The 25876-nt window shown below is 39.7% G+C and overlaps 1 protein-coding gene across 6 annotated transcripts in view; it reads left to right on the top strand.

Moving 5' to 3' along the window:
- Nucleotides 1-25876, top strand: part of LOC103757567 (ubiquitin-conjugating enzyme E2 E1) — a 45680-nt gene that overhangs the window by 18327 nt on the left and 1477 nt on the right. For all 6 annotated transcript variants that reach the window (XM_018075458.1, XM_018075457.2, XM_018075456.2 and 3 more), the window contains 2 exons: nt 18103-18235; nt 25363-25510. In XM_018075458.1, coding sequence (XP_017930947.1) covers nt 18103-18235; nt 25363-25510 — 281 coding nt within the window. The remainder of the gene's footprint in view (nt 1-18102; nt 18236-25362; nt 25511-25876) is intronic.

Raw genomic sequence — 25876 nt, 5'->3', positions numbered from 1 at the left:
TCAGTATAAGAAGAGCTAGAACATGCTGTGCTGGAGTGTTTTTTTGATGGGAAGATTGGGGTTTTTGTTTTCTTTGCATTGGTTTAACTGTTAAAGTCCTCTTTAGGAAACTTCAACAATTGTAGACCAAGTGACCATAGAACAAACAAAGAAAGAAAAAAGATAAACGTATGTGCAGTAAGACCTTGATCTGGATGTGGGGAGGTCTATTTAACTGTTTTGTTTTTTTAATACTTGCATGCCTGTAGGCAATCAGTCCCATGTGCATCTTTAGCATACTCACAGGATTATGAAAGGTGATTTCTTTCGTGTGTTCAAGTTTCTCTTTACAAGTAGTACTGAAGAAAATAAAGGCTTAAATTACCCTGTATTTTTGATTCTTTCTGTACCTCTTGTGGTATGTAGTAGAACAGTCTCAGGAGTAAAATTATGAAATGCATATATTTATTAAGGGTTTGACTTTCCACAAAAGCTGTTTCCAGTAAGAGTACTCATTGAGATGATGAGTCTCTTGATCATTCTTTGCCCTAGTGGGAAAAGTGTGTAAAACCAGCACAACAGCCACTGAGCAGCCTCTCTCACGATTTCTCCTCCGTGCTGGTCGCATCTGCTAAGATGTTTTTTGTAGATTTTTTTTCGTAGTTTAAGCTGTTTTTCTGCTTTAATTTGAGCTTGCACAGCTTAGATCATGCTTTCCATTCTATTCAGAAATACACTGAACTCAGTCACCACTGAACCAGAGCTGCCTTTCCTCTGTAGCCTGTTCTGGGGAGATATACCTATTCGGTGGGGGTCTGCTCTACGTGGATTAAAGGAACGTAAACTATAAAGATTAGAAGATGCTCAGGAGGGGAATGTATACTTGGATTTTGCCAGCAGTTAAAGGTAAATCCCTTACAGCAAGGAAGGCTCTAAATAGTGCCTCTCAATATGTCTTTTGCAGTAGATGAATTGTTGAAGAAAACTGAGAATATAGTACAGCTGCCAGACTTCAACTTAGAAACAAATGAAGTAGATTTTAGCTTGATTTTTATTTTGCTCACCATTTCATTATAATTTGCACATTTTTAAACCATTAGGTATTATCTGTAGAACGGCTCTGGGGGAACAGTGTTGCATCAGATCTGCCATTTGTCAGCAATGTGTTTAGGGTGTGCATATGTGTGCAAACACCCCTTTTGCATTCACTTACCAGAGTTCAGTTGTAGTTCTGAGAAAGTAGAGTTATTTTATTATTTTTTACTTTTCCCATACCAAATGTGCAAAAGTAGCTGTGTGGAAAAGAATTATTGTAAGATCAGCTTTACTTTTCTTTAATATGACTTGCAGCAGCTGACAGAACACGTTTTCCTAAACTGCAAACATTGCATCACCCAGGAGAAGCATATATGGGAAAGTCTCTTTTAAGTGGGGGCAAAACAGACTCCAAGGATAACGCTGACTTGCCAGTTAATCCCAGTGGCATAAAGGGTAGAGTCAAACTTCTTTTTGTGGCTGACAGCAAAAGGTACTAGCTGGGATCAGTGCTGCTGTATCGTGTATCCTTGTCATCGTTTTGTATCAAAAATGATAATACAATTCTAGGTCTGCCATTGTGGAAGACTATATATGAGTGTGTGTGTGTGTGTGTGTGTGTGTGTCTGTGTGCCACTGAACTGAGTGAGTACAGGTATGGAGGTGTACAGATTTTGTGTGTGTGTATGCATATTTGTACACACGGATGTGTATACTCAGATTTTGTATATGAGGTAGTGTCTGTATGATCAGAACTGGATGTAACTGTTCTGTCATCACACAAGTTTGTTAAAAGATGTGTTTTTAGAAAATTCAATCTGAATGTCATCACACTCAGTTAAGACACCTCATTTTGTATTTCACTCACCCGCATTTCCTTTTTCTATCCAATCCTGTCATCAAGTAAGAACTAATTCTGCTCTTGTGCCCTTGGCTAATCATAGCAGACTAGTGGCTTTCCTCCAGTCTTTGCCGAGTTTTGACTCGGAACATTGAACTTCTTCACTGTATGAGAACACTTTATTTGTTTATAATCTGTTTCACTGTTGAAAATACACCTTAAAAAAATAAATCTGATCCAAATGACATGTATTGTCAACAAGAGTTTCTCTGCTCCAGAAATTTGTCTTCAAGTCCTCAAAGCTGGGCACATACAGCTGATGCCTTTTCACGTGTAGCAAATGTGTATTAATGATTCTGGTGTAAAGATCAAGGATCCCATCATACTGCAGGGCGAGGCACTGAAGTCTAAGTGTATTTTTCATCAACTGCAGTGTTGTTTCCATTAAATTAAGATGAGGAAAGTTGGAATTGGGCTTAGTAAGACACAGTGCAGATTGGCATTGGATCTGAGAGTAGGCAACCTTTATATTTAGGGATCAGTCCTATAGCTGAGGTAACATAAAAGCTCTGTAATTTCTCTGAATGGTCCTTTCCTGTCCTGTGATAACTAAATCAAGCAATGTTTCCACTGAAATTGTAACACCAATATCACCAGTCTCAATCAGGTGAGTTCCCTCTGAAATCTACTTCCACTGCTTTTATAAATTTAATGTCTCTACATGGACATCTCTGTTTTATTAAATGTTTTGGTTGAAGTCATGCTTTTGTTTTATGCAGCTTACACCCAGATAATGATAGTTACATACAAATATAGACGTAGACCCTTCCTGCAAGTGCCCAGAAATGTCATTGCAAAACTATGGCATTGATCGCTTTTAAGCCATTCATCCATGACCCTGGTGATGGCACCTGAGAACTTGCTTACACTTACAAAAGGAGCTGGAATTGTTGACTGTAACTGCTTCTACAATGAGGTTTAAAATAGCACGCTGCGTATGTGTGAGGTTTGGGTGACATTACATGTGAAGTTCTCTTCTTTTGCTTTTTTTATTGTTGCTCTCCCTCACTAGTGTCTTCAGGCATACGTACTGTATTTCATTTGGTTAGTTGTGGTTTGTTTGGTGGTTTGGTTTTTTTCTTTTTCAAATATAGGCATACCAGCATTGAATGGGGGGAGCATTTTTTAATGCTTGTGGTATTTGTTTTCTCATTTTCTGTCATAAGCCCTATGCTCAAAGTTCATAAGTTTTTGAATTTCTGTACTTCCTTTACTTGTTCATCTTTCTGTGATTCTCCTAGTAGGCAGGCAAGTTTACTCCTGCCTGGAAGAACACAGTCAGGATGCAATAATTCAATCATTTAACTGTCAACTTCATGCTGCATTGAATACTAGTATAAGAGAAAATAAATTAGAAACATCTGTTTTCTTTTTCTCATAACAGAAGAACAAAGAAATATGTTCTATTAAAATCAAAGGTGGCAAATATAAGAGCAATAAAAAGAAGGTATTATGTGTGTCTTTCACACATATAATTAGTCTCTGGAATTTACTGTCACAGGAAATTATTGAGGCCAAGAACATAACAGAATTTTAAATAGAATTGGGTAGACATGTGGCTACCGTGAATGTTCAAAGTCAGTCTTATTAATTATTGTGATCTGGGAGCAATGTTAAACTCCTAGGTTATGCTCCTAGGTTTAAACAACATTGAGATGTTGTGTCAGAAGAGCCGGCTTTTGTTTCTTCCAATTAAACTTACTTATACACTAAAATTTACTTGAATTCTGAGCATTGCACTGAAATCTCTTTGTCCAGTCCCGGCTTGTACATATGCAAGTGTTTTTCCATGTACACACCTGTCTTGTATCCCTTTGAGACTGGAAATCCTCCTCAGGTATTGTCTTTGTCCCTTTTCATGCTTCTTTTCCGCATCCCTTTCCATATCAGCTTGTCCCAGGAATGGCCATTATGCATCACATCTGATCAGGTTGCAGGGGAAAGCGCACGGAAATGACCTACAAAGTGAGCAATAGAATCCGAAGACCTGTAAATGATTAATACCTACACAGAGCAGAGCCACAGCCTTGATGAAACTTGAGTATGCTGTAATGAGTGAAATCACTATATTTCTGTACAGGAAGTGATGATGGTAGCAGGCTCTTTACCATGTCTTGCCTTTTTAATAAGTGACACTTCAAGTTATGGGATTAATTCCACAGAGTGGAAAAATATCAGGAGTGAAGTAATAAATAAGTTAAAAGGTTATTATAGTTGACATTTATGCCTGCAAATCTCAGCAGGACTTTTAAACTACACAGTTCCTACACACTGAAGCCAGGGAGGAGAAGTATCTTCTTGATGTGCTAAAGCTTTTTTATTTTTTAAAAAAACAAAACACACCCTGACCAAACAAACAAAGAAACCCCCCCCCAAAAAAGACCAAACAAAAAAAAATTAAAAAAATAAATAAATAAAAAAAAAAAACCACAAGAAACCCACATCTGTAGATTCAGAAAGAAAAGAAAAAAGTGGTTGAGCAAAAGTGTAATAGAAACAATATTTAGAAATCCCTGGGCATTAGCCAAATATTAATGGTCTCCAAATTCTCTTATTGGGAGTGTAGAAAAGGTAACTTGAATAAATCGTGGGGCTTTAAAGGAAAGAACCTTAAAATGCCTCCTGTAGGGGAGTTTAGTTCTCTGCAGAGCTCTGTGCCTTCTTTGTAAGATTCTACTCTTCTGTAATTATGTAAAAATTACAGTCGGATTAATGACAGAAGCAAAGCTTGTTGCTTGTTTCTAAGATACTCAGCAGCAACACTGATTGATAACAAACTCTTAGAGTTTATTCTTCCATAAAGAATACAATATTTTGTCTTTTTACAGGACGTAGGTGCAACAAGGATGCTTTCAAAAATGTTCTTTGCTGACTGTGACAATGAGGAATGCCATAATTAGTGACTGGGCTAAGTGTGATGAAGTAAATTCCCAAGCCAAGAGCTTTACAGCGGTCTGGCTTTTGCAGTTGCTGCTGGAGGGGTGGGTTTGCCAGGTTCCCAGAAGAGATTTCTCTATCCTGCCTTGCATATGAATTAGTTCTGCTGAATTTGATGGAAGTTTTGTCATTGACTTCAACTCGCCCAGACTGATACAGAAGTACTGGCTTCTAGAAAGAGACTTGACAGATGCATTTGCCAACAGGATAGATCTTAACAATGAGTAATCTGTGGCAAACTTTGAAGTAGGGAAAGGAACTTACTCTTTACTTGTCTAGTGTTCATTAGGGACATAATCACCTATGATGATAAATCTTCCAGTTTTGAAAAAAGGAAGGGCAGTAGGTTCTTCTGGTGTGTGAATGAGAAAAAGGCTTAATACAAATACATACAAAGTAATGGTTTGTCTATCAGCTCCTGTGGAATGCTGTCCATTTTATCTCAGAAAGAATATTGAAGAAGTAGGTGGATTTTGAAGGGGAGAGATGGAAATTATTAAAAAAGGAACTGGAGGACTTCTCATGTGAAGATACAGGGATTGTTTCCTTTAAAAAAATGTTTATTTATTTTCCTATTTTTCATTCTCTAGAGAAAATAGATGGGAAGTTTATTTTCCTCTGACTTCTAATACAAGAACAAAGGCATGTGGAATGAGATTAAAAGATAGAGAAATTTAATTTTTACAGAATGAAATTAGACACAGGGATTCCGTGCTGTATTAATTACTGAAGCCAGGAATTAAGCAAGCCTCAAAAAGTCTGAGTTTTGCCTTCTGTGGAAGGCAAAACCAGGCAGAATTACTGCAGCTTATTCATAATACTGATTTCAGAAGGAAAACATAGATGCCTGGTTTTAAGGCTCAAGCATTTACCACTGAGGGTGTTGCTATGGTAGGGGAAAAGAGAAGACCTGGCAGAAGCCTTCTGATACCCGTCTCTGTCCTATTTGACACTGGAAGCCAGTGAGAGATGGAGTGTTAGAATAGGTGGACTTCAGATCCAGCCTGGTGTTTCCTGTATTTCTTTTGATAAGCCAGTAGAGTAACAGATTTTTCATTTCACCTGTGCTCAAAGTCTTTGCAGTAATGCTACCTCTGTTATACTAATGTGTGAACTGAACTTAATTTTAACATTGCTTTATATGGGAGAAAACTGTGTTTAGAAAAAAAAATCCTTGTAAGGCATGTTATAAAAAGGTTTGTGCAGTATGAAACACGTTCATATGTATCAGTATATATGTGTGCGACCAAAGCACCTTTAAGAGTAATTTATAAAAGTATTTTCTGTTATATTTTTTTCAAAATAATATCTCTCTCAGACAATTGAGTCTTGAGCTGAAAATGAGGACACATACTTTGGTGTCTTACTCCAGTACTTAAGATTAAGATTGACTTTGCCCAATCAGATTTCAAGTTTGTAGTAGCATTAACTCATGGCTTGAAAGTTGCATGTATGACATGAAGTTTTACATGTATTTATAGAGAGTGAATTAAAAAAATTAATTTTAGCAGTGGTTAGTTTGCTACTCTGTTAATGATCTGTTCTACTCTTCTGTGACAGAACAACCTCAGCAGAAGAGAATTATTTTCAGTTAGTTTGCCTTAACTGGAAAAAAAAGGAGTTGTCTCATCATAACTTGTAATTATATTGGATTAAAAACTCATTGTAAAATAAAAAAAAGAAAAAGGTCAGTTTTAGTGATGGGAGTTAGCTGCCCTTGGAAATTGTTTGTTGTTACTGATTCATTAAGAAGTCTGTTTCTGTGTCCTGTAAGAGTCTTATTTCCTGTCCTTTCTGAACTGTGATCTTGACATAAAAACTTAAATGAAGAAATATCTGTATTATTTTATCTTGAAAGTTCAGGTGGAATTGTCTGGATTGGCTAAGAAATTTTCTAACATAATGTAAATATACTTACATTGTAAACATATTGCTGTTTGAACATCTTTATTTCACTAAAAGGAATATTTGAAAAGCCTTTTAGTGAAGAAAATCAAAGTGAATGAAGCTGCAGTGACTGGAAACAAATAGTTTTTCTTTGTTCTTACAGAGCTTTTCCCTACCTTCATACCCCAAATCCCTGTGATTTTTAGCTAATGGTAGATTTATTTCTCTTCTTATGTTGTTATCAATGTAAAATTGCATCAAGTATGGGTATTAAGGCTATCAGTTCTTCCAGGTGTTTTGCCATACTACTGTGTGCTATTACACTGTTTTCCTACTTGTGCCTAATTGGACGTGACGTGTTCTTTTTGTCTTCAAAAATTAATAGTGTAAAATAAGGTGCAAACTGTTCATCTATGTCTGTGTCAGTTTTACAGTTCTGTAGGCACACCTATTTATTTCTGCTGCTGTCTGTATGGAAATGGTTACAGCATAACGTAAGCAGTGCTCAGCTCTCAAAACATACTCTCTCCTGATCTTGCTTTAAGGTGTAACTTGTAACAATGCTGAGGTTAACAGGTTAGAAAATGTACACTGCTGTATGTCTCTAAAACGCTTGCATGTGTCTGTGAAATGTGGTCTCCTCCTTCTGCCTCTGTTTATGAAATATAGTAGAAAATCTCATGCTAGCACTATTACCAATTAATATGTTAACAGCATCCAATAAAAAGATGTAAATTTTTACTAAATTCCCCTAAGACCCTTCTTCGTGAACTTCTTGGATTGCCCAAGAAGTTTGTGAGGGAAATACGTCTTTCTTTTTTAATGGCTAGAAAAGCCTCTGGATCACAGGAATATACATGAAATATTATTTAACATCAGTGGTTTTGGGTAATTAAAGGGTTTTTTTAAAAAAATTACATGGTTTTTTTTTTTTTCCATGACAGCAAAAAGTTTGAATTTAGTTTAAACTAAGAATACTGGTGATCAGCTGAAGGAGCAGGTTTCCAAGCTGTGTGAGACCAGGAGTGATGTTGAGGAGGATGCCTAAACTTCTTGTGCTCCCTGGCAGCTCCCTGTTACCTGCCTACTGTGGTCCTCTGTCAGCAGAATTTAACTGCCACTCGGGGGTGTTGCCTTTCCAGCTTATTTAGTTGTTGCTAAGTCATCTCTCGTTGGTGGAAAGCAGGGAGGAGAAGACACCAGTTTTGGATTTCTTTGGTGTGTGAATGTGATGTACTTTTCATAAAAGGTGTCAGTGATGTAATGCCCTAAGTTAGAACTATTATAGCCTTGCACTTCATTGTTAATGTTTCATTACATTTGGGAGAGACTTCCAAATAAAAATGTCATAAAGTGAAGATATTGGGAAGTTTGAAAGTCAATGATGTGGGAGTTTTTTCCTTTGGGGGAAGTTACTTAACTTCAGTTGCCAATTAGGGTTCTGAAGAAAAGAAAAAAAAAACTTAGTTTGTGAAGGACTATGTCTCCCCTTTAAGTTAAGGCATGCAGGACCCCAAAACTATATACATTACATAGGAGCACTGCATAGTCCTCTTGTGGCTCCTAATGTGGATTAAATTTAATGTTCCTAATACTTTGAAAACAAAAAAATAATCAAAACTTTAGAAAGGCACCACAAATGTCTGTGTGGGCTATCCTTACACATGTAAATCTGCTGGGGGAAAAAAAAAAAGAAAATTCTCTTTTAAGTCTCTTGAAAGTTTTGGAGGTTTTTAAGCTTTTGCCCTCATGTCAGCTTCAGAATATTTGTAACTGCTGCAGTAAATGCTGATTAGCTATTGTGACAAGCTTGTGTCTGCAACTGTTATTAATGAGAACAACTCACAGTGGTATATAAACAATTTTTAGTGACTGCTGTGTAGTTGGCTGGCAGCTGTGCTATATTACAGTCTAGGTAATCTTCTTTTACTTAAAGAAAGTAAACTCTCATCTTAGATTTCTGATAAAATTTCTAGTCTGTACATGCCACAGTTTCAAAACTCAAAGGCAGTGTTTTCAAATTACTTTTCTGCCAGATAATTTTGATAGTTTAGAATTGTGGAAAATCAGGAAAGAGATGCTCTAGGTATTGCGGCATAACTGAAAATATTTTGTTGTTGTTTTGAAAGCAGTAACCCAATTTCGGTTTTGTATTGGCTGGTTTGTGTAATTTTGCTGTTAGCACCTGCAGTGAAATAAATTAATCCCATTGCAGGGATCTTAATTTATTTAGTTTAAATGTAGGAAAGGAAGTCTAATGGAGGTAAAGGAGAAGGGGAAGACATTTAGATTAGGTTTTTTCTTTTTCTTTCTAGGTTTCATGTATGATTAAGATATGTCCTTCAAAACATGCTGTATTGATTAGCAACATAGTGTTAATGGTATCAGCATTGGTATGCTGATGAGAAGAAATGTAATTATGTGAAACCAAGATACTGGGATGGCCTGATTATTAAGTGATGTTGACTCTATCTGTCAGTGATCTAATGGGAAGGAGACTCTCTTGATGTTGATTGGCTGATGGATTTGGATTAATTTGTAGCATGTTTTTGGGGTTAGTTGGTTTATTGGTAGGTAGGTGGTGGGACAGTTTAGGAGCGTGTAGTACATGAGCAGATTTTTTCCAGCTTAAAGTTGCATGTAAACTAGTAATCTTAAAATACTTCATCATCTGTTTTGAGTACAGACTTTAAACAGGATTCCTGCAGTTCAGTGCAAGAGAGACAGTAGTGCATCCTTAACCCTAGTAATGCCAGTGTCTGTTCACTTTAAAGTAGCCCTTTTCCTCCCCTTGGAAGTAAGAAAGCTAGCTCAAGGAGTCAGTTGGATGAAGCCACAAGAACCTTGTCCTTATTTGTTTGAGGAAGTTCGAGAGTCTTGTCTGCTTTCAATTTTCAGCATAGCAGGGGCATCTTGCCAAGTGTTACACATCATCTTTAACTTTCTGGGGCTGTTTTTTCCAAGCTGGTTTGTAGCTGCTGTTGCTCTTATGTTCTAACTCATTTAGGGTATGCATTTCTTGATCTGTAGAATTACTCGTTATAATGGAATCAATATGGCAAAGTGATGATCAAGTCAAAAATAAACAGTCCACTATGATAGCTCAATGCTGGATGCCTGGACTTATGAAGTACCTGGGATCCTCTATTTTTTTTCCTTGAGCAGGACAAGTGACTTGTGAAGAGAGAGAAGCCTCTAGATCATGTGGGTTCAAACTTAGCAGTTGTACACTTTATGTACTACAGGGTGCCTGAATATTTATGATGTGTTGGCTGGTTTTTTTATCTGTTTATTGATATCACGTTTCGTATTCCTATATTGATAGGGACAGAACAGGAGGTGGGCATGAAAGGCAGAAACACAGATACAGGTCCCAGCTTGACTTTGGAATGGCAGGTTAATTGTGATGGATTTCTGTTTTCCCTAATGGATAAATCATGCTGTTTAGGGAGGAGCCCTGTGATCATTCATTGTAGCACATTTAGGGCTGCTTATGGGCAGAAAGGAGACATTACTGAACTGTTTAGTTGTCAGAGGGGGTAGTTTCTGTGCCATGTGTAAAGAACCTACTATATCCCAGTACGTGCCAGCAGGAAGTAGAAGTTTTGTTTTCTTTTGAGGAGTACACCACATTTGAGATTAGTGACACAAGAACTTTCATATTTATTAATAGTATTGATTGTCTTTTGTTTGTTTTTAATTACAGGTCTGTCAAATAGATGCTAGGCAACCAGTTAAAGAGTTTGCTTTATGAAAGCATTAAAATTGCAGAAACAAATAGATTTACTAGTTATATTTTTATACCAGTTTCATTCCATATACCTGTTGGAATGCGAAAAGGCCCCAAACAAATAGTGTAGTCGGAGAAATAACACATTTGTGAAACTGCCTGGTTTTGCTTACCATTTGTAAATTACACATCTGTGTCGTAAATACTAAATTTGGAAGTGAGGTCTGATGTGTAGGAATTTCTGTTCCCATGTTGGCAGTTAATAGTCTGGTTGACAAATGGCAGGAAGGAAACTGATGTAAAAATAACACAAGGTTAAGTTGGCAGAGCACAGATTCTAACACCACATCTTCTTGTCACTTTAAGTAAGACATTGCTAATTGTTAGGTGAGTCAGATTCTCTGTTACTCTTTCCCAATTTGTGTTATTGTTTCTTGTACAGGGTATTATTTAATGGGAAATGCAAGGTCACATATGAGACATTTGAATTTAATATTTAGTTTTTGGTCATGGTGTCAACCTAAAACTAGGAGGCAAAAAGGAAAAGATTTGCATATGATGAAAATAATTTCATTGACTACTTAGTGTGGCATTTTCTGTGTTTGCATACTGTACATACTAAAGTCTCAGATTTGCAGAAGCAGCCTCTCTGCAGTCAAGTTAGACACTGAAAATGTTCCTGCATGTAGGGGAACCAACTTCCAGTACTTTGCAGTAGAGAAGGCTAAGAAGAAGCCCCACTGCAGGGGAAAGTGGAAACCCTTGAGAGCTGAGCAGGCTGGATTTATTATCAATTTTGGAACCAATGCTAAACGGATTAATTTTTCTTGAATCTTTTTATGAGGACTTGCTCTTAAATTGGAGTGATTATTGTTAAACTAAATAGAGCTGCAGCACACTTCTGAGAATATCATAAGTCTCCTCCTGAGCTCCCTGAGGTCAAAACTGAGATTTTATTTTAAATCTTTGAAGCCTGGTTTAAAAATCAAACTCTGCAGTGAAATTGTTCGGGAGGGTTGGCCTTTTCACCGAGTACTTTAGTAGTAATATTTTGCAGAGATGAAATATTTCAGGTGAAGGTCCTAAATCTGCAAATACTCCTGGGCATTTCTGTTTCTGTTGTAATAGAAAAGGAGTGAGATCTTGGCTGTGATAAGACTCTTTGTTGTTGTGCAATCTTATTGCCAAGTATTTTTAATGTAAATTGGAAAACATAGTCCTTTTTTTTCTTCCCACAAATAAATCCTTCTGATCAGTTTTCCTTGAAGTCCCGTAAATCCCTGCGTAACACCTTATCAGCTCCATTATCAGAGCTATTTAGTTATTTATTTCCTTTTTTAACCTAGTGAGAAAGTAATTCACTGCACCACTTATCCTCCAGTTTAAGTTTTGTGCAATTTTTCAAAGCTCTCCAATTTTACATTAGGCTGATACTTAAGGGAAAAGCCTTCCCAGATGCTAAAACAGAAATTTTGTGCCTGAAAATGAACAGAAGAATGGTATTATTTCTAACACAATTCTCTGTTAGAAATGTGGGGTTTGCGAGGCACTTACACGTGTGCAATAATATTGTGACTGCCATTTTAAATTGAAGACAGAAAGTACAATACTGTCAGTGAGTTACGAGAAAAATAATAATATTTGCTGCTTTGTACTTGAAAACCATGCCCCGGAAGGTGCAACGGAAGGAAAACTAAGTTCTGTTTTTACAATTTTGTTTGGATTGCTGTAGCAGTGTAACGTTCCATCTTTGCTCACTTACTTTTCTTTCCCTCCTTTGCTCTCTTCTTATGTTTTAACTAAACCCAGCTGCAACTTTTTCTCTTGCTGTCTTTTCCTTCTATCTGTCATTGAGCCCATAGGAATCTCACCTATGCCAATCCATCATTTTTAGCTAACATTAATACAGAGGAGCAGTTTGGTTGCACATAATGACAGGGGGCAAAAATTGCCACTCTGATTCATGTAGGCACATGGTAATCCAGTATATTGCCTCTAACTTCCCATCATTGTACAGGAGGGATTTTCTTATGTTGTGATTTTTTTTTTTCCCTTTCTTTTCCTTTAACTTCCATTCTTTGACTAAAAATGGAAGGCATCCCACTTTTAAAATACTTTGCAAAAAAATGGCAATTAAATGCATGGCCCCAGGTATCCTTTTAACTACCACTGGTTTTGTCTGTTTGAATTTCTTCCTAATAATTGTGTAATGTTTTAATGCTTATTTTATAATTGGAAAACCTGTGTAAGTTTCGTACAGGAGCCTTTGGATTGTATTCTAGCAGGCTTGGCATAGTCAGGTCCTGGCTGTGAATGGAGTGTCTTGGTGCTATAGTAATAAAAATAATACATTTTGGTAGCTAAAGCATATGCAGAAGGTGACAATTGATTTCTAAAATTAGAACTATGCATTAATATGAAGGTTTTGAAGTGACGTTTGGGTCAAAGGCTGCTTTTTTGTTTGGTTGGTTTTCACTCTGTTCTGTGACATTCCCATTTTTAACTCAGCTTGATTAAAGATCTGTAGAGCAAAATTTCTTTGAATGGGGGATTTTGTAAGTGTGTGTTTTTCAATGGCTAAATTGTCATGCTTCTTTTTGAACTGGTGATCTTGATCACTTGGGTGATCTTCTGGGGTGCTTTTGCAATCTCTGCACCAGATTCAGCCTAATAATGTAAGTGAGCAAGTTTAGTGTGGACCCACCTAGTGAGCTACCAGCAAAAAAAAAAAACATATTTAGCCTGGGGTCAGGAACGGGGTGGACTAGGAAGGAAAATCAAGGTGCACCAGAACTTCATGTGAGAATGATATGCTGCCTTGCTGGCAGTCAAAATTTCTAATGCATTTTGGGCTTGCATCTTTGGAGGAAAAAAAAAAAGGAAAGGGGGAAGGAAATAAAGGGCAAGAAAGAGACCTAACATTCAACTAAATATTTCCCAAAGCTAGTAGGTGATGAGTCCATAACCAAGATGCACTTCCGTGTTCAGCCATTCACTGTTTCTTACTACAAAATAAAGCAACAGGAAAAAAAATATTGATGTTGCTGTCATGGTTTGTAATGGTACAGCTTTATTTTGGAGATCATTAGATTCTCTGCCACCTTGGAATTCCCATGTGCCTTAGTATGTTGTTTGCTTTCTGATTTGAGCTATGTCCCTTGGAAAAGGTCATGTCTGCAGTGTTTTTAGAATTTATATTTATTTTCCCCAAGTGTGCAACTTCAAAACAGCTTAGCTACTTGCATCAGGCTCTTCATGTTCAGGTCGAAATAGCCTCAAAAATACCAGCTAGGGATATGAAGTAGTTGGAGTATGAGTTCGTGGTTTTGTTACTTGTGGTTTTAACTGAAACATATTGTAGGTTTTCATTAGCTGTTATTTCCTTAAGCATAACATGAAATTGCACTTCTTATCACCCTGATGGATAGCAGTCTCTGGCACTTTTTAACTGCTCTGCTAAATTAGTCAGCTTTTAAAAGGAATATATGCTGCTTTGATATATCAGGGTATTAACCTAGTGTCTGTACGGTTTTGATTTATTTATCACTGCAGTGATCTGCTATTGTGTGTTTTCTGTATCTCAAAGAAGAGGAACTAAAGTATTTGCCAGCCTGAAATTTCACTAAAGGGAGCACTTACATTATCATTTGGTCAACCACTAGAAAGGACCAGGTAGTTTCCAAATAAACTAGCATGTTGTCATAAACAATGGACTCTTTCTGAGTCGTTCTCCTGGAAAGTACTGTTCAGTGTGTTCCCAGGGATTTTTGTACATCAGCTATATGTGGTGAGCACCAAAAAGTCCTGCCTTCCCTCCATGGCATAGGTGTACTTCAAGTGATTTGCCCAGGGGTGCCAGGGTGGAGGAGGAAGCTGAGCTTGCGTGTGCAGAGTATCAGGGTGGTATCACATAATGCAGGCCTGTGGTGGAGGTTGTACCTGGATGGCTTAATACGATAAAGCCCCAGGCTGGGTGTTCTTGCAGATTATCTGTCATTTCAGCCTTTTCAATTCATGAAGGGGTGTGTGTCTGTGTGTGTGTTCCCTCCACGAACACCAAATCTCTGAGGCACAGCCCTGTGTTTACCGTTGCTGAATACCACAAGGCATCTGCAGCTCATTTATTGAGGCATCATTCTGTTCCCCAGCCTCTGCTGCAGGCATTTATAATTTACCTGTTTGGTTTTTAAGTTGAGAAAGAATATGGCACCTGCCAGCACAAGAAGGCAGAGCAAGATCAGGTTTTTCCAAAGCAACACAAGGCTGGTTGGGACTTGACCGCTGCAGAACTTTGAGCCTGGTCTCACCTGTGCTGAGACTTTCTCTGTGCCTTGCATTTACCAGGAGGTAATGCCTTGCATTTTCCTGCTTCTGGACTTGGAAAGTTAGGTAGTCCTTGAACAATACCTTGGCACTGTGCAGTTTCCCAAGGAGCGTTTCTGTCATAACATCTGTCCAGAGCATAAGCCAGCATCATTGGGAATGATCAGGAACAGTTGCTACAGTGGGTGCAGCACATCTTCACTGAGTATATCGCTGTTTTTCCGAGGAAGAGAGATGTCAGGTGCACTACTGTGTAACACGTGCTGCCTGGTAGGATAATAATGGGTTGGGATCTTTTCAGTCTTCTTTTGGATGTCATCTTTTACTCTGCATTACAGCTGTTTTACTCATTTCTTTCTCTGGAAGTGAAGAGGTTGTGGGCTGCTGAGTTAATACAGAAAGTTGTTGCTCTCTACGCTTGTCTTGCAGTGTAAACAATTTCTATTTAATTGGTTAAGATTGTCTTCCCAGCGGTCATATGTTGCACAGCTTCAAAGTGTTGTATTAGTAGATCTAAACACTTAATTTGAGCAGTGGTGACATGCATCAGGCAAGGTGGCAGCTGTGCCTCTGAGCCCTGTGTCTATGCATCAGTAAATTTCATTTTGAAGCAGATAATTGCAAGGATTTTAAACAAAGGGTGTAATCTTTAACCTCTGATATCTCCACCAAAAGTTAATGCCACTGCTCTTACGCTGTGGTCTGGCATCGTCACTTTTGTATTAAGCAGTAGGTCTTCATGAGCTGTTTGATATTACCTAATCCTAAATTAAATCTGGGCAATATTCTACTCTGAAACTGGCTTGCCTCTTCCTCTTTCAGTCTTTCCTTTATAAGAAATCAATGTTAATGTGTAAAAATTGGACATGTACAGCTGTTTCACTCTGTTAATTGAATTATGAAAAGCTTAAAAGGTAAGCTTAGTACATCACTGTTAAAGCCTACTGATGTGCAACAAAGATGTTGCACTCTTAATATGGAGGTCTAGCAGTATATTACTTCTGTGCAGTGATAGCTCTAATTGGAAATCTAATAGGATACAAGAGATTTCTAAGACTATTACAAATGATAATATATTATTTTTTAAGTCTGTGGGATTTTTTTATTGACAGTCCTTTGGGCTGAAGCTGGAAATAAAATGCAGAATGTTGAAATATTTCTCGTTGGTTCAGAGGGCTGTAATCAGTGCTAATCACACATCACATTTCTTGAGTTCTGAAGTGCTCCCAGTTGCCAGTTCTCATGATGAAAATTCCAACAGTAAATCGGTGCTAACAAAGCTCAAGTACCTGTTCCCGCTCGGTAGCTCCATCTTTAGGGGAGGGAGGGGAGGATGATCTCTGGTGCAACTTGCAGTAATGACAGCATGTCAGTAGGTTGTTAATGTATATATAAAGAGGTGATTCCTTGGAGTGGTGGCTGAGTGTGCCCCAGAGAGTCCTTTTCAGTAAGTTTGCACAGTTAAGTTGGTGTCTTTCCAGAGGCAGAGCTTCCTGACGAAATACAACACTCTTCCAGTCTAATGCACAAGTGGTAGCTGGAGAGTACTGAGTGTCCAAATATATAGACCTGCATAGGACAGGGACAAGTCATTAAGGTGGAGTGGGATGCCAGAAGTGTTCAGGATAGAATGGCTTTTACTTTAATTTAGTACTGATCTTGAGCTGCACAAGGTTTCATGTTCTGGGGAGAAAAATCTTTCCCTCGTGGCTGGTGCATCACTTTACAGAGAATCTGTCTCCCTTTACTGCTTTCTTACATGCTTTCCTGCCCCTGGAAGCATGCTTTTAGTTATAGCTTCACTATTGTTGAATTACCTAGCACCAGCATATTGTGAAATTTTATTATTAGTCTAATCTGAAAATAAAATTTTAAGTATGATAACAGAATTAATTCCCTTTCTCCCTCCCGATTCCCCTGCTGTCAAGAACATGTTCACCAGTACTGTGAAGAGCAGGGGAAAAAAATCATGTCTCTGATTACTGAAGTTGCTTTGACAATTTATGTTTTCACAATCGTATTTCTATTTGTAACATTGTTACTAACACTTAGCGATTACTCCGGTTCCCTGCACCTTAATCAAATGCATATTGTCATGTATATATTGAATTTACTGGATTGCCTTCCCTCCCAAGTAATACTGCTCCATGATTGTTATATTATAAAGAGAGCCTGGTTTTATCCTTCTGTCTTATAGTAGCTTTATTAAAAGAATGGGGAAAGAAGACCAAGGCTGGTTTTCATTATATTAGGAATGTTAAGATCCATTCCCTTCAGAACAAGGGGAGAAGAGGTTTCCAAAGCCATGGTACACCCATGATGGAAAAGGCTGTGTCAGCACCTCCCTGTATGCAAAGGGAGCTTTCAGTTCTTGCGTCTTAAAGATAAAATACTACCATAGCAGCACAGAATGAAAGAGGCAGCAATGGAGTCCTAAACCATTAATGGCTTTATTGGTTGAGCTGCACTTATGTGACATATGGCACACTGCAGAATACAGGTGTCTGAGGATCTCAGTAAAACTAATTTTCCACAAGCAGACGTTTGAGTTCTGCAACACCTTTAGTTTGTACCACTCGTAGTGAGCTGCTGGCAGGTTAGGGAGAATCTAGAGTTAGACAAAGCTGATTTGAGAAAGTGCTGTTTTAATTCCCTTACAAAAGCTGTTCCACAATGCAAATAATATCAATGGGGTTAGGTTCACGTAGCCTCATTTTAGAAATCAGTGTAGCAAAATGATAAAAGTGTAGAAAATTCAGAAATTTAAGAGCATCATTATGTATTCTTCTTCAATTATACTGTGAGCCTTGGTTTAGCAATAATGCAGGAATATATTTTAATTTTAAAGAACACACAAGATAAAGGAAATTAACATAAGTCCTTAATTTATTTAGTATGGTCTTTAACGTGGTACAGTTTTATCAAGACTGAGAAGGAAGAGCCATTTCTGAAATACAGTGGGAAATTGTTCCTTGAAACTTAATTCTTCTGTTGTGTTGATAGTGTAGTATGTTTGGGAGTAGTTCTGGGCAATGCTACTCTTATAAAGGCCAGGAGAGAGAGACTGGAAACTATGCCCCATCCCTAGTTTCTTTGCTTTGCTAAGCAGTGGGGAACACTGATAAGTCCAGGTAAGATCTTTGAGATTTTGGAAGTATTCAATCTACTTTTAATCCCTGTCTCTACTTCAGGTTGTGTATGAAGAGTAACACTGAAAACTTTTTTCCATATCATACTTGAGGAATGTAAGAAGTCATATTTATTTGAGCTGTAATCATATTCCTAAACAATTTTGTTTTTTATCTCTTAGTGCTGGCCCCAAAGGTGACAACATCTATGAATGGAGATCAACTATTCTAGGACCTCCAGGTTCAGTCTATGAGGGAGGTGTTTTCTTCCTTGACATCACATTTACACCAGAATATCCTTTCAAGCCTCCAAAGGTAAGAGACCTGTAGCTGATGCCTTAAGTCATGAATGCTCAACTGACCGTTGAGTAAAATGCAGTGTTAATGGAATGCAGTCCATTTGGAAGCCATTCTTTTTAAGAACAAACTTAAGCCCATTTCAAACATTACACAGGTTTCTATTAGCTAATGTTAACAGCTTTTCAAGTCCTCTTGATCGTTATTTTGGACCTTGTTTTCTTTTTTCTCTACTTCTATTCATAAGAGGTCCAAAGCAATTAGTGCAAGCATTGGGACAGGACTGGGAAATTGAGAAGTAAATAAATTTGAGGAGAGGAGAAAGGCTACAAATACTTGTTTCTCAAACCACTTGGGTACTGTAAGCATAAGTTACGTGTGTTTTGGCCACTAAGGTTATATTTAATTAGTCCGTTTAGTTGGACACTTGTTCACCTATTTGTACAGTAACAAACTTTCTGTAGGTGTATTATATTTGTGAAGCTCTTACCTTCCCGTGTGTTTGTGTTCCAGTGTTATAAGGCAAATACCAGTGGAAGTGAATGTTATCTTGTGGTTCCAATACTTGGCCATGGGAAGAGTGTTAGGTTACCAGAAGAGGTGGTTGTGTATACACTCAGTGTTTGCCTTGTATCTGAAAGCATTTATGTACATGTTTAACTTTCTGCTTAAAAGTTGTTTGATTCATGAGATAAATGCCGACAACTGCCCCATCTTCAGACTTTGGTCTAGTCTGCAGTAGAAAGGATTTGTCATAGTTCAGGCCATCAGTCCATCTCAGCAGAGACAGTGCTAATTGGTCATGCAAGACAAATCAATACAAGCTTGCCAAATTAAAGAAACTTTCTGACTGTTTTTCCTAGCATAACTTGAGGGTTTCTGATAGTATCAACAGGACCTTAAATTCCACCCCTAAGATAGGACTCTGATTCACAAGCAGCATGGTTCACCTTGGGCCATGTCTAGTGCTTTCCTACTGACATCTGTCTATCCCTTTTTGGAGATTCTCTGGCATCATGGATGGTTCTCCTGGGTTAGAACTTAATTCAGTTTAGAATAGTTTCTCTTTTTTTTTTTTTATTAGTTTGCATTGAATAATTTATTGTCCAACTAACTATATGCAGTTTATTATGTCATGAGCCCAGTACACATTTAAAGAAGAAGCTTTTTCATTCCCATGTGTGCTTTGTTACACCTTTGCTTTCTGTGCCACAGGTCAGAAGCATTTATCACCCTAGGCTTATCCAGACTCATTGCAGAATCATGAAATGGTTTGGGTTGGAAGGGACCTTAAAGATCATCTAATTCCAGCCTCCTTGCCATGGGAAGGGATGTCTTCCACTAAACCAGGTTGCTCAAAGCTCCATCCAACATGGCCTTGAACACTTACAGGGATGGAGCATCCACAGCTTCTCTGGGCAACCTGTTCCAGTGCCTCACCACCCTCACAGTAAAGATATTCCTCCCAGTATCAAATCTAAATGTACCTTTTTAATTTTAAAACTGTCACTCCCTTTCTCTGCCCTTATAAAAAGTCCCTCTCCAGCTCTCTTTTAGGCCCTCTTTAGGTACTGGAAGGCTGCTCTAAGGTCTCCATGTAGCCTTCTCTAGGCTGAAAAAACCCTCTCAGCCTGTCTTCATAGGAGAGGTGCTTCAGCGCTCTTGATTGTCTTCATGGCCCTCCTCTGGATTCACTCCAACAGGTTCACATGCTTCTCATGTTGGGGACCCCAGAGCTAGATGCAGTACTCTAGATGGGGTCTCACGAGTGCTTGAGATTGCCCCAAGACAGTTACAGGACTTTGCACATGGCCTTCTTAAACTTCTTGAGTTTTATGTGTTTGAGCTTGTCCAGGAGCTACTTGTTCAGGTCTCTTTGCCTTCTCTGGCAGGTGGACCCCATCAGTGCCCAGCAGACAAGGTTTCTCAAAGCAAGTCCCATGGTCTGAGTAGCCAAACACCCAGCTGGAGCATCACTCCTGTAACCATTTGTTGATTCGCCAGATGCAACTGGCCCTTTTGAACCCTTTCCCTTTGACCAGGAGGACTGATAAAAAAACTAACCAGTTCTTTCCTGTTGCTCCCAGGGCTCTGTAATCCTTCTTGACACTGCCAAGGCTGCTCCTGGCTGTATCACTGGTGCCCAGGTGAAACAGCAGCAGTGGGCGATGGCCAGTGGACTGTACAGGGCCTGGAAGCCTGTCTGTGACATCCCTGTTATGAGCCTCTGGTGAGCAGCACATCTCTCTAGAGAGTACATCAGGTCTGCACACGGGTGCCTCTGCACCTCTTCAAAGACTCCTACTACTGGCACCTGATGCCTTCTCTTAGTTGCGCTGGTTGTTACGCAGGGAGTGGATGGGGCTCCCTTACCCAGTTCCATGTCTTTCCTGATGTCATGGGTCTTTCCTCTCCAATCTCAGAGCAGCAAAGCAATTCTGCAGAGGCACGTCAGGCTTTGAGGGGAAGTCTCTTCCTTCTGCAGGTCCTTGCTGTGGCAAGCTTCATTCTTCTGCATTATTGGCCCCCCTCCCTTCCCTGTGTGCTGATGGGAATGCTTCTGGCTGCTTGGCTGCTCACTGTGGGTCCACTGCAGACTGAGCCTGGAACCAGCTGTCCAACTCCTGCTCAGCAGCCCTGATGCCACACAGCCTTCTCACTACCTCCTACAGCTCAACCACCTGCTGCAGGAGGTCCTCCACCTGGGCACACCTTTTGCAGGCAGATCTGCTGCCTGTCCTGCCCCAGGAGAAAGGTCTCAGCACTGCCTTGAGCCTGAGGTGTGCACTGCAGCCTCTGCCTTCAGCAGCTGCATCGGGATGGAAGCATCTGCCACTGCAGACAGTGCAGACACCCCAGGCAGAGCTGCAGCCTTTGCTCTCTGAGTGCCCACATTCTGCCTTGAGGGTCAGGTAGGATCTCTTACAGGACCATATTGTAACTACTGGCGATATGGAGACAGCCTTATATGCCGAGTTCCCTGATGCAGAACTAAATATACAGTTATGTCATACAAGCTCAGCCGTGCTTTCTGCTCTGTGCTTCTGACAGGAATCTCTTTATCTTTGGATCTAAACCCTCACCCAGATGAAAAGAAGGGTGGGATTAAAAAAACAAACAAGCACCACTTAATGAGGCTTTAAAAGACTAGTTTAGTGGCCATTCACTGTATTGTAGCAGTCTCATTTAAATGGAGTCTTTCATCTAGCAAAGTCCAAGTTGGTTTACAAACCACCTATATGTATGGAAATAAAATATAGCTTCAGTCACATTGAGATGGGATATAGGAGAAAGCATAGTGATGCTCTAATAGAAGATACTTGTGCTACATGAGTACTTCAGGTTTAAACAAAGAGCCTTTCTTCGCTGCTTCTGTGTTAACATCTACACTAGTGTTAATAAATGGTAATGTGGAAAATATAATTATCCTATTGCTCTTGCTTTAGTCCTGCTATTTTGTTGTTTTCAGATTGTCCCTTGTAGTGACCAGTAAATACTGTTTGTGGGTCATCTTGAAGTGCTAGGCTAATCTAATTACCATAGCCCTCCTTTATATGTCTTTTAGGGCAAAAAATAAAGAAACAGCTGGTTGAAACAAAACCCAGTGTATGACTTCGATGATAAGCACTAGCAGAGCAGTAATTTTAGAATAGAGTAGAATGTCATTTTAAAAGCCTGAAAGAATGTAATTTTAAAAGCCTAAAAGCTCTGAAAAGATTAAACTCTCTAAAGAAAGAGGACTAGTTTCACTTGAATCTTCCTTGGTAAGCCTTGTAAAATCAGTGGAATAAAACCTCTACTGCCTCCTTGAGTCTTTGAGGACAGTTCCTCCTGTGGGCTGCCCGGTGGTGAAGTGCCTGTAGTTAAACACATTTCACAACCTGAAAATGAAATGTCATTAAAGGATCTACTTTCTTAAATAAAGCAAGATGAAAATGGTCATCCTGGCAGGCTTCCAAGCCCTTAGGAATATGCATGAGAGAAGGTGTTGAGGTGTAACCACTGTTGACAACTGCTGTGTGGCTGATGAGCATCCTAGAATGTGTGATAAAGGTGCAGCCTTTGAGGACTGGGTCTAGCTCCAGCTGAGAGTTTGATTCAGTATGTTGGTACAAACATTTTTGGAGAGTCAGAGGACTGTGCTGAAGGTGATATTAACAGATTCCTGGAAGGATATAAAGAGGGACTGCACTACTGTAACTTGAGGGTGGAGAAATGAAAGGTCTTAAAATTTGACTTGGAAATACATTGCATAATACAAGGAACTTCAGTGGGAGAAATCTGATACAGGGACAGATACTCTCTTTCATGTCCTAAATATGTATAATGGAGTTCTTTTGCATGTATTGAGCATTCCATATACCACTTTGAAGATTTTAGTGTTAATCTGTTCTCTACTTTTTATGTTTTCTCATTTTGTGTGGTGTTCTGGTTTTGCCTATGTCTGAGATAGCAATTGAATTGGGCACGTGCTGGGTGGGCCTGGATTTAGGAGAATCCAATAAACAAGTATAATTAGAATTTAAGAGTTCAGTACTTGTACTATTACAATGGACATTTTCCCAAGAGTTATATTATAGTTGGATTAGATTTCATTTACTGAGGTGAAAACAGTAGCTTGTGTTGACCTGGTGTGTGTGCTTTGATCATTTGTATTAATAACCTCTAACCACTTCCTTCTACCCACTCCTATTCTGCTACTTGTGTAAATTAACCTCTGCTATCACTTCAGGGTAAGGTCGAGAATAGCTTCTTTTATGTCTTTTCAAAAGCTGTGCTTAACTCTTTGTAGTTACTGCATTAATGTAATCTCAGGTGGGACATTTCCAAAGGATTGTTCAGTTGCACTATATTTTTCTGCTATTCTACATGCTGTTCTCTTTACTACCTTCTAAGTAGCTCAGTTTCTTTTGATTTTGGTCTTAATCTGCTAGGTTTATATGACTTTTTTCCCCTTTAAGGTGTAATGAACATTTACTTTAAATATTTTTGTTTGTTTTCAAGAGGGCCTCCAATTTCTCACCCTCTTCCAGCTCCATTTGGGTTCCCTGCATGGCTGACTTTTGTACCATCAGCAAAAATTGTAAATGGCAAACAGCTGGACTACATGTTTCTAACACGATCCCAGTTCTGACTTGCTGCTTTAAGTGAAAACAAATTTAGATTTTTCCCACAGTGTTTTGGTAGAGCTCCTCTAGCTGGAGAAAACTGCTTTTGGTGCCATGGATATATCCCTTAAGAATTATATCTTACGGTGTGTTAAAGAACCAGCATGTTCTGCCAATATATGGGAGTCCCTTCTTTTATTTTTGCTTTCCCCTCCTTCATGAATAATAATTAAAAAGTAAGTCTTACTTTTAAAGGCAAACAGGATTCATGTTTTGCTCTCAGTTATCAGTCAACTGGACTGAGAGACTGCCTACAGAGTATTCAGCTTTTGTGCTGAGCATCAGGATTAACAACTTTCTGTCTTTACAGATTAGAACTGTTGACCTCTGGTAATTTGGTCCTTATTGTATCTACTTGGAAATACTCCATGCTTCCCCTTCTGGAAGTGTTTAATCTGTCAAAATTCTTACTTCGTTTACATTTAGAGTCTTCTTGGAAGGAGACCAAGGATGCAGGTCAAGTAGAGAAACACTGAGCAAGCACTGGGGCTGGGCTGAGGCTGCTCGGCAACCCAGGGCAGAGCCGTCACCAGCAACTGCAAATGCCACAAACTTCTGGTTTGCCCTGAACAGTGTGGGTTGGGGCAAGTACCGCAGAGGCAGGTCCGCCCTCTGCTCAGGCTGATGCACGTGGACTTCCACATGACTGTAGGGAGTAATTAGTGCTTTTCCTCTGAAGATTAGATGATCTGGGAAACAAAGGTCACTTTGGTTTCTTGTCTGCTATTATGCCTCTAAGGTTCCCTAGGTAGAAAGCAGCAGGGGTTCTTGGTTTTGGAGTGGCAGCTTGTTGCAGAAGGTGTGGGAGGATGACACATCTCTGCTCTCTTTCAGTCATTTTGCTATTCCCACCCATAATGTGCTAACGTGCAGGGATTCGGGGTTTCCTTCGCTTCCTGTTTTAATCCAAAATCCAGGAAGCTCACAAGAAACAAAGTGTGCAGTGTGGGTGTCTCCTGTGTGACAAGTAACCGCTTTTGCAAATCCAGAAATAGCCAGTGTGCTCTGTGCATTGGGAGCATTCTTGATAACACTGCATGGATTCAGTGCACAGGGACACGGCGGGCACCAGGGTTTTGTAGCTGTGTCACCTCACCCTGTGTCTGCTTCCCAAACCGGTGAGAGCGAGGGTCACAGGCAAAATTTTTGCATCAGAAAGGCAGTAGAAAAAATGAAGGTTGACTGGCAAGTTTTATGTGTGGGCTGGTCTCATGTCGAGGTGAAGCACTAGTGTGTTCTTGTTACCCCGCAGGCTTACCAAGTGTGTTTTGTAAATACCCCCATGACCTTTAAACAAACCATAAAATTTGCCGGTGTGGGTGTGGATAGCTGACAAATTTTGAGGATTTAGGGCATGAACCCACCAGCCTTTATTCATCCACATAATCCTAATCCATGTAAGTTCCACCAAATTTGTTGTTGCTGTTCATGCAGTAAGTCAGAGTAAGGCCTCTCTACGGGTCACATTGTGTTCTTCTGAAGCTGGCTCATGGTGCTTTTGTTTCGCTTTCGGGTAACTTCTGTGGCAAGCTGTCTCGCTCAGTCACGTCTCCCAGATTTGAAAATAGGAAAATCCAACTAATTTACCCTATCGCTGAGCTCTTAAAAGTGATGAAAGCTGTGATTCCAAGTGCCCTGGCCTGTCTGGGGGATTTTACAAGTCCTTGGGAGCCCAGCAGGAGAAAAATGCAGGTGTTAAAGCCCTGGGCCCCTTTGCCACTGCGAGCAAAAACACAAAAGGTAATTAAAAAAAAATTAACCCCCCCCCACATACTGGGTTTTGCGGTGGCCGTGGAAGTTGGCTCCTGAGACTGTTACTCATTTTTAATTTAAATCAGGCTCTTTTTGGTTTCCACCGCGAGAGGGCGGCGGCGGCCCGGGGAGCTCGGCGGTGGGTCAGCCCGGGGCCGCTGCTTCGCTCTCTCACGTTGTACCGCCTGTCCCTGCGGCACGGGTGCTCATAACCCTCTCTTGCAGGTAACATTCCGGACAAGGATCTACCACTGTAACATTAACAGCCAAGGCGTCATCTGCCTGGACATTTTAAAAGACAACTGGAGTCCAGCATTAACCATTTCTAAAGTTCTTCTCTCCATCTGCTCCCTCCTCACAGACTGCAACCCAGGTAAGTTCCCTGCATGGCCATGCAGGCTGCCTGCCACCTTGCACCCCTCCTGGCATCCAAATATTACATGGCCCTCATCTCACCCTGATGGCTTCAGCCAGCATGGCTCCAGCCTCCAGAGCAGCAGGTTTCCCTCTCCAGGGCAGCCAGAGAAGCTGCCCAAACAGCCTGCTGTTCACAGCTCCTCAGGCTGACCCAAGAGGAAAGCAGCGGTCCTCCTCGTGCACATGAAAACTTCTTCCTCTTCCAAACCCACCCTGGGTTTGGGTAAGGGTTGAACACTCTTTGCTGGTCTGTAGGGTCACAGTGATTCAGTAATGGAACTGGGAGAGCCACAAACACAGTTCTGAAAACAGGGGATTAGCC

This window comes from Manacus vitellinus, unplaced genomic scaffold (genome assembly GCF_001715985.3).
Source record: "Manacus vitellinus isolate BGI_N305 unplaced genomic scaffold, ASM171598v3 scaffold_3_pilon, whole genome shotgun sequence".
Classification (NCBI taxonomy): Eukaryota; Metazoa; Chordata; class Aves; order Passeriformes; family Pipridae; genus Manacus; species Manacus vitellinus.
Note: the sequence above shows the minus strand (reverse complement) of the source record. Positions and strands in the feature narration are given on the sequence as shown.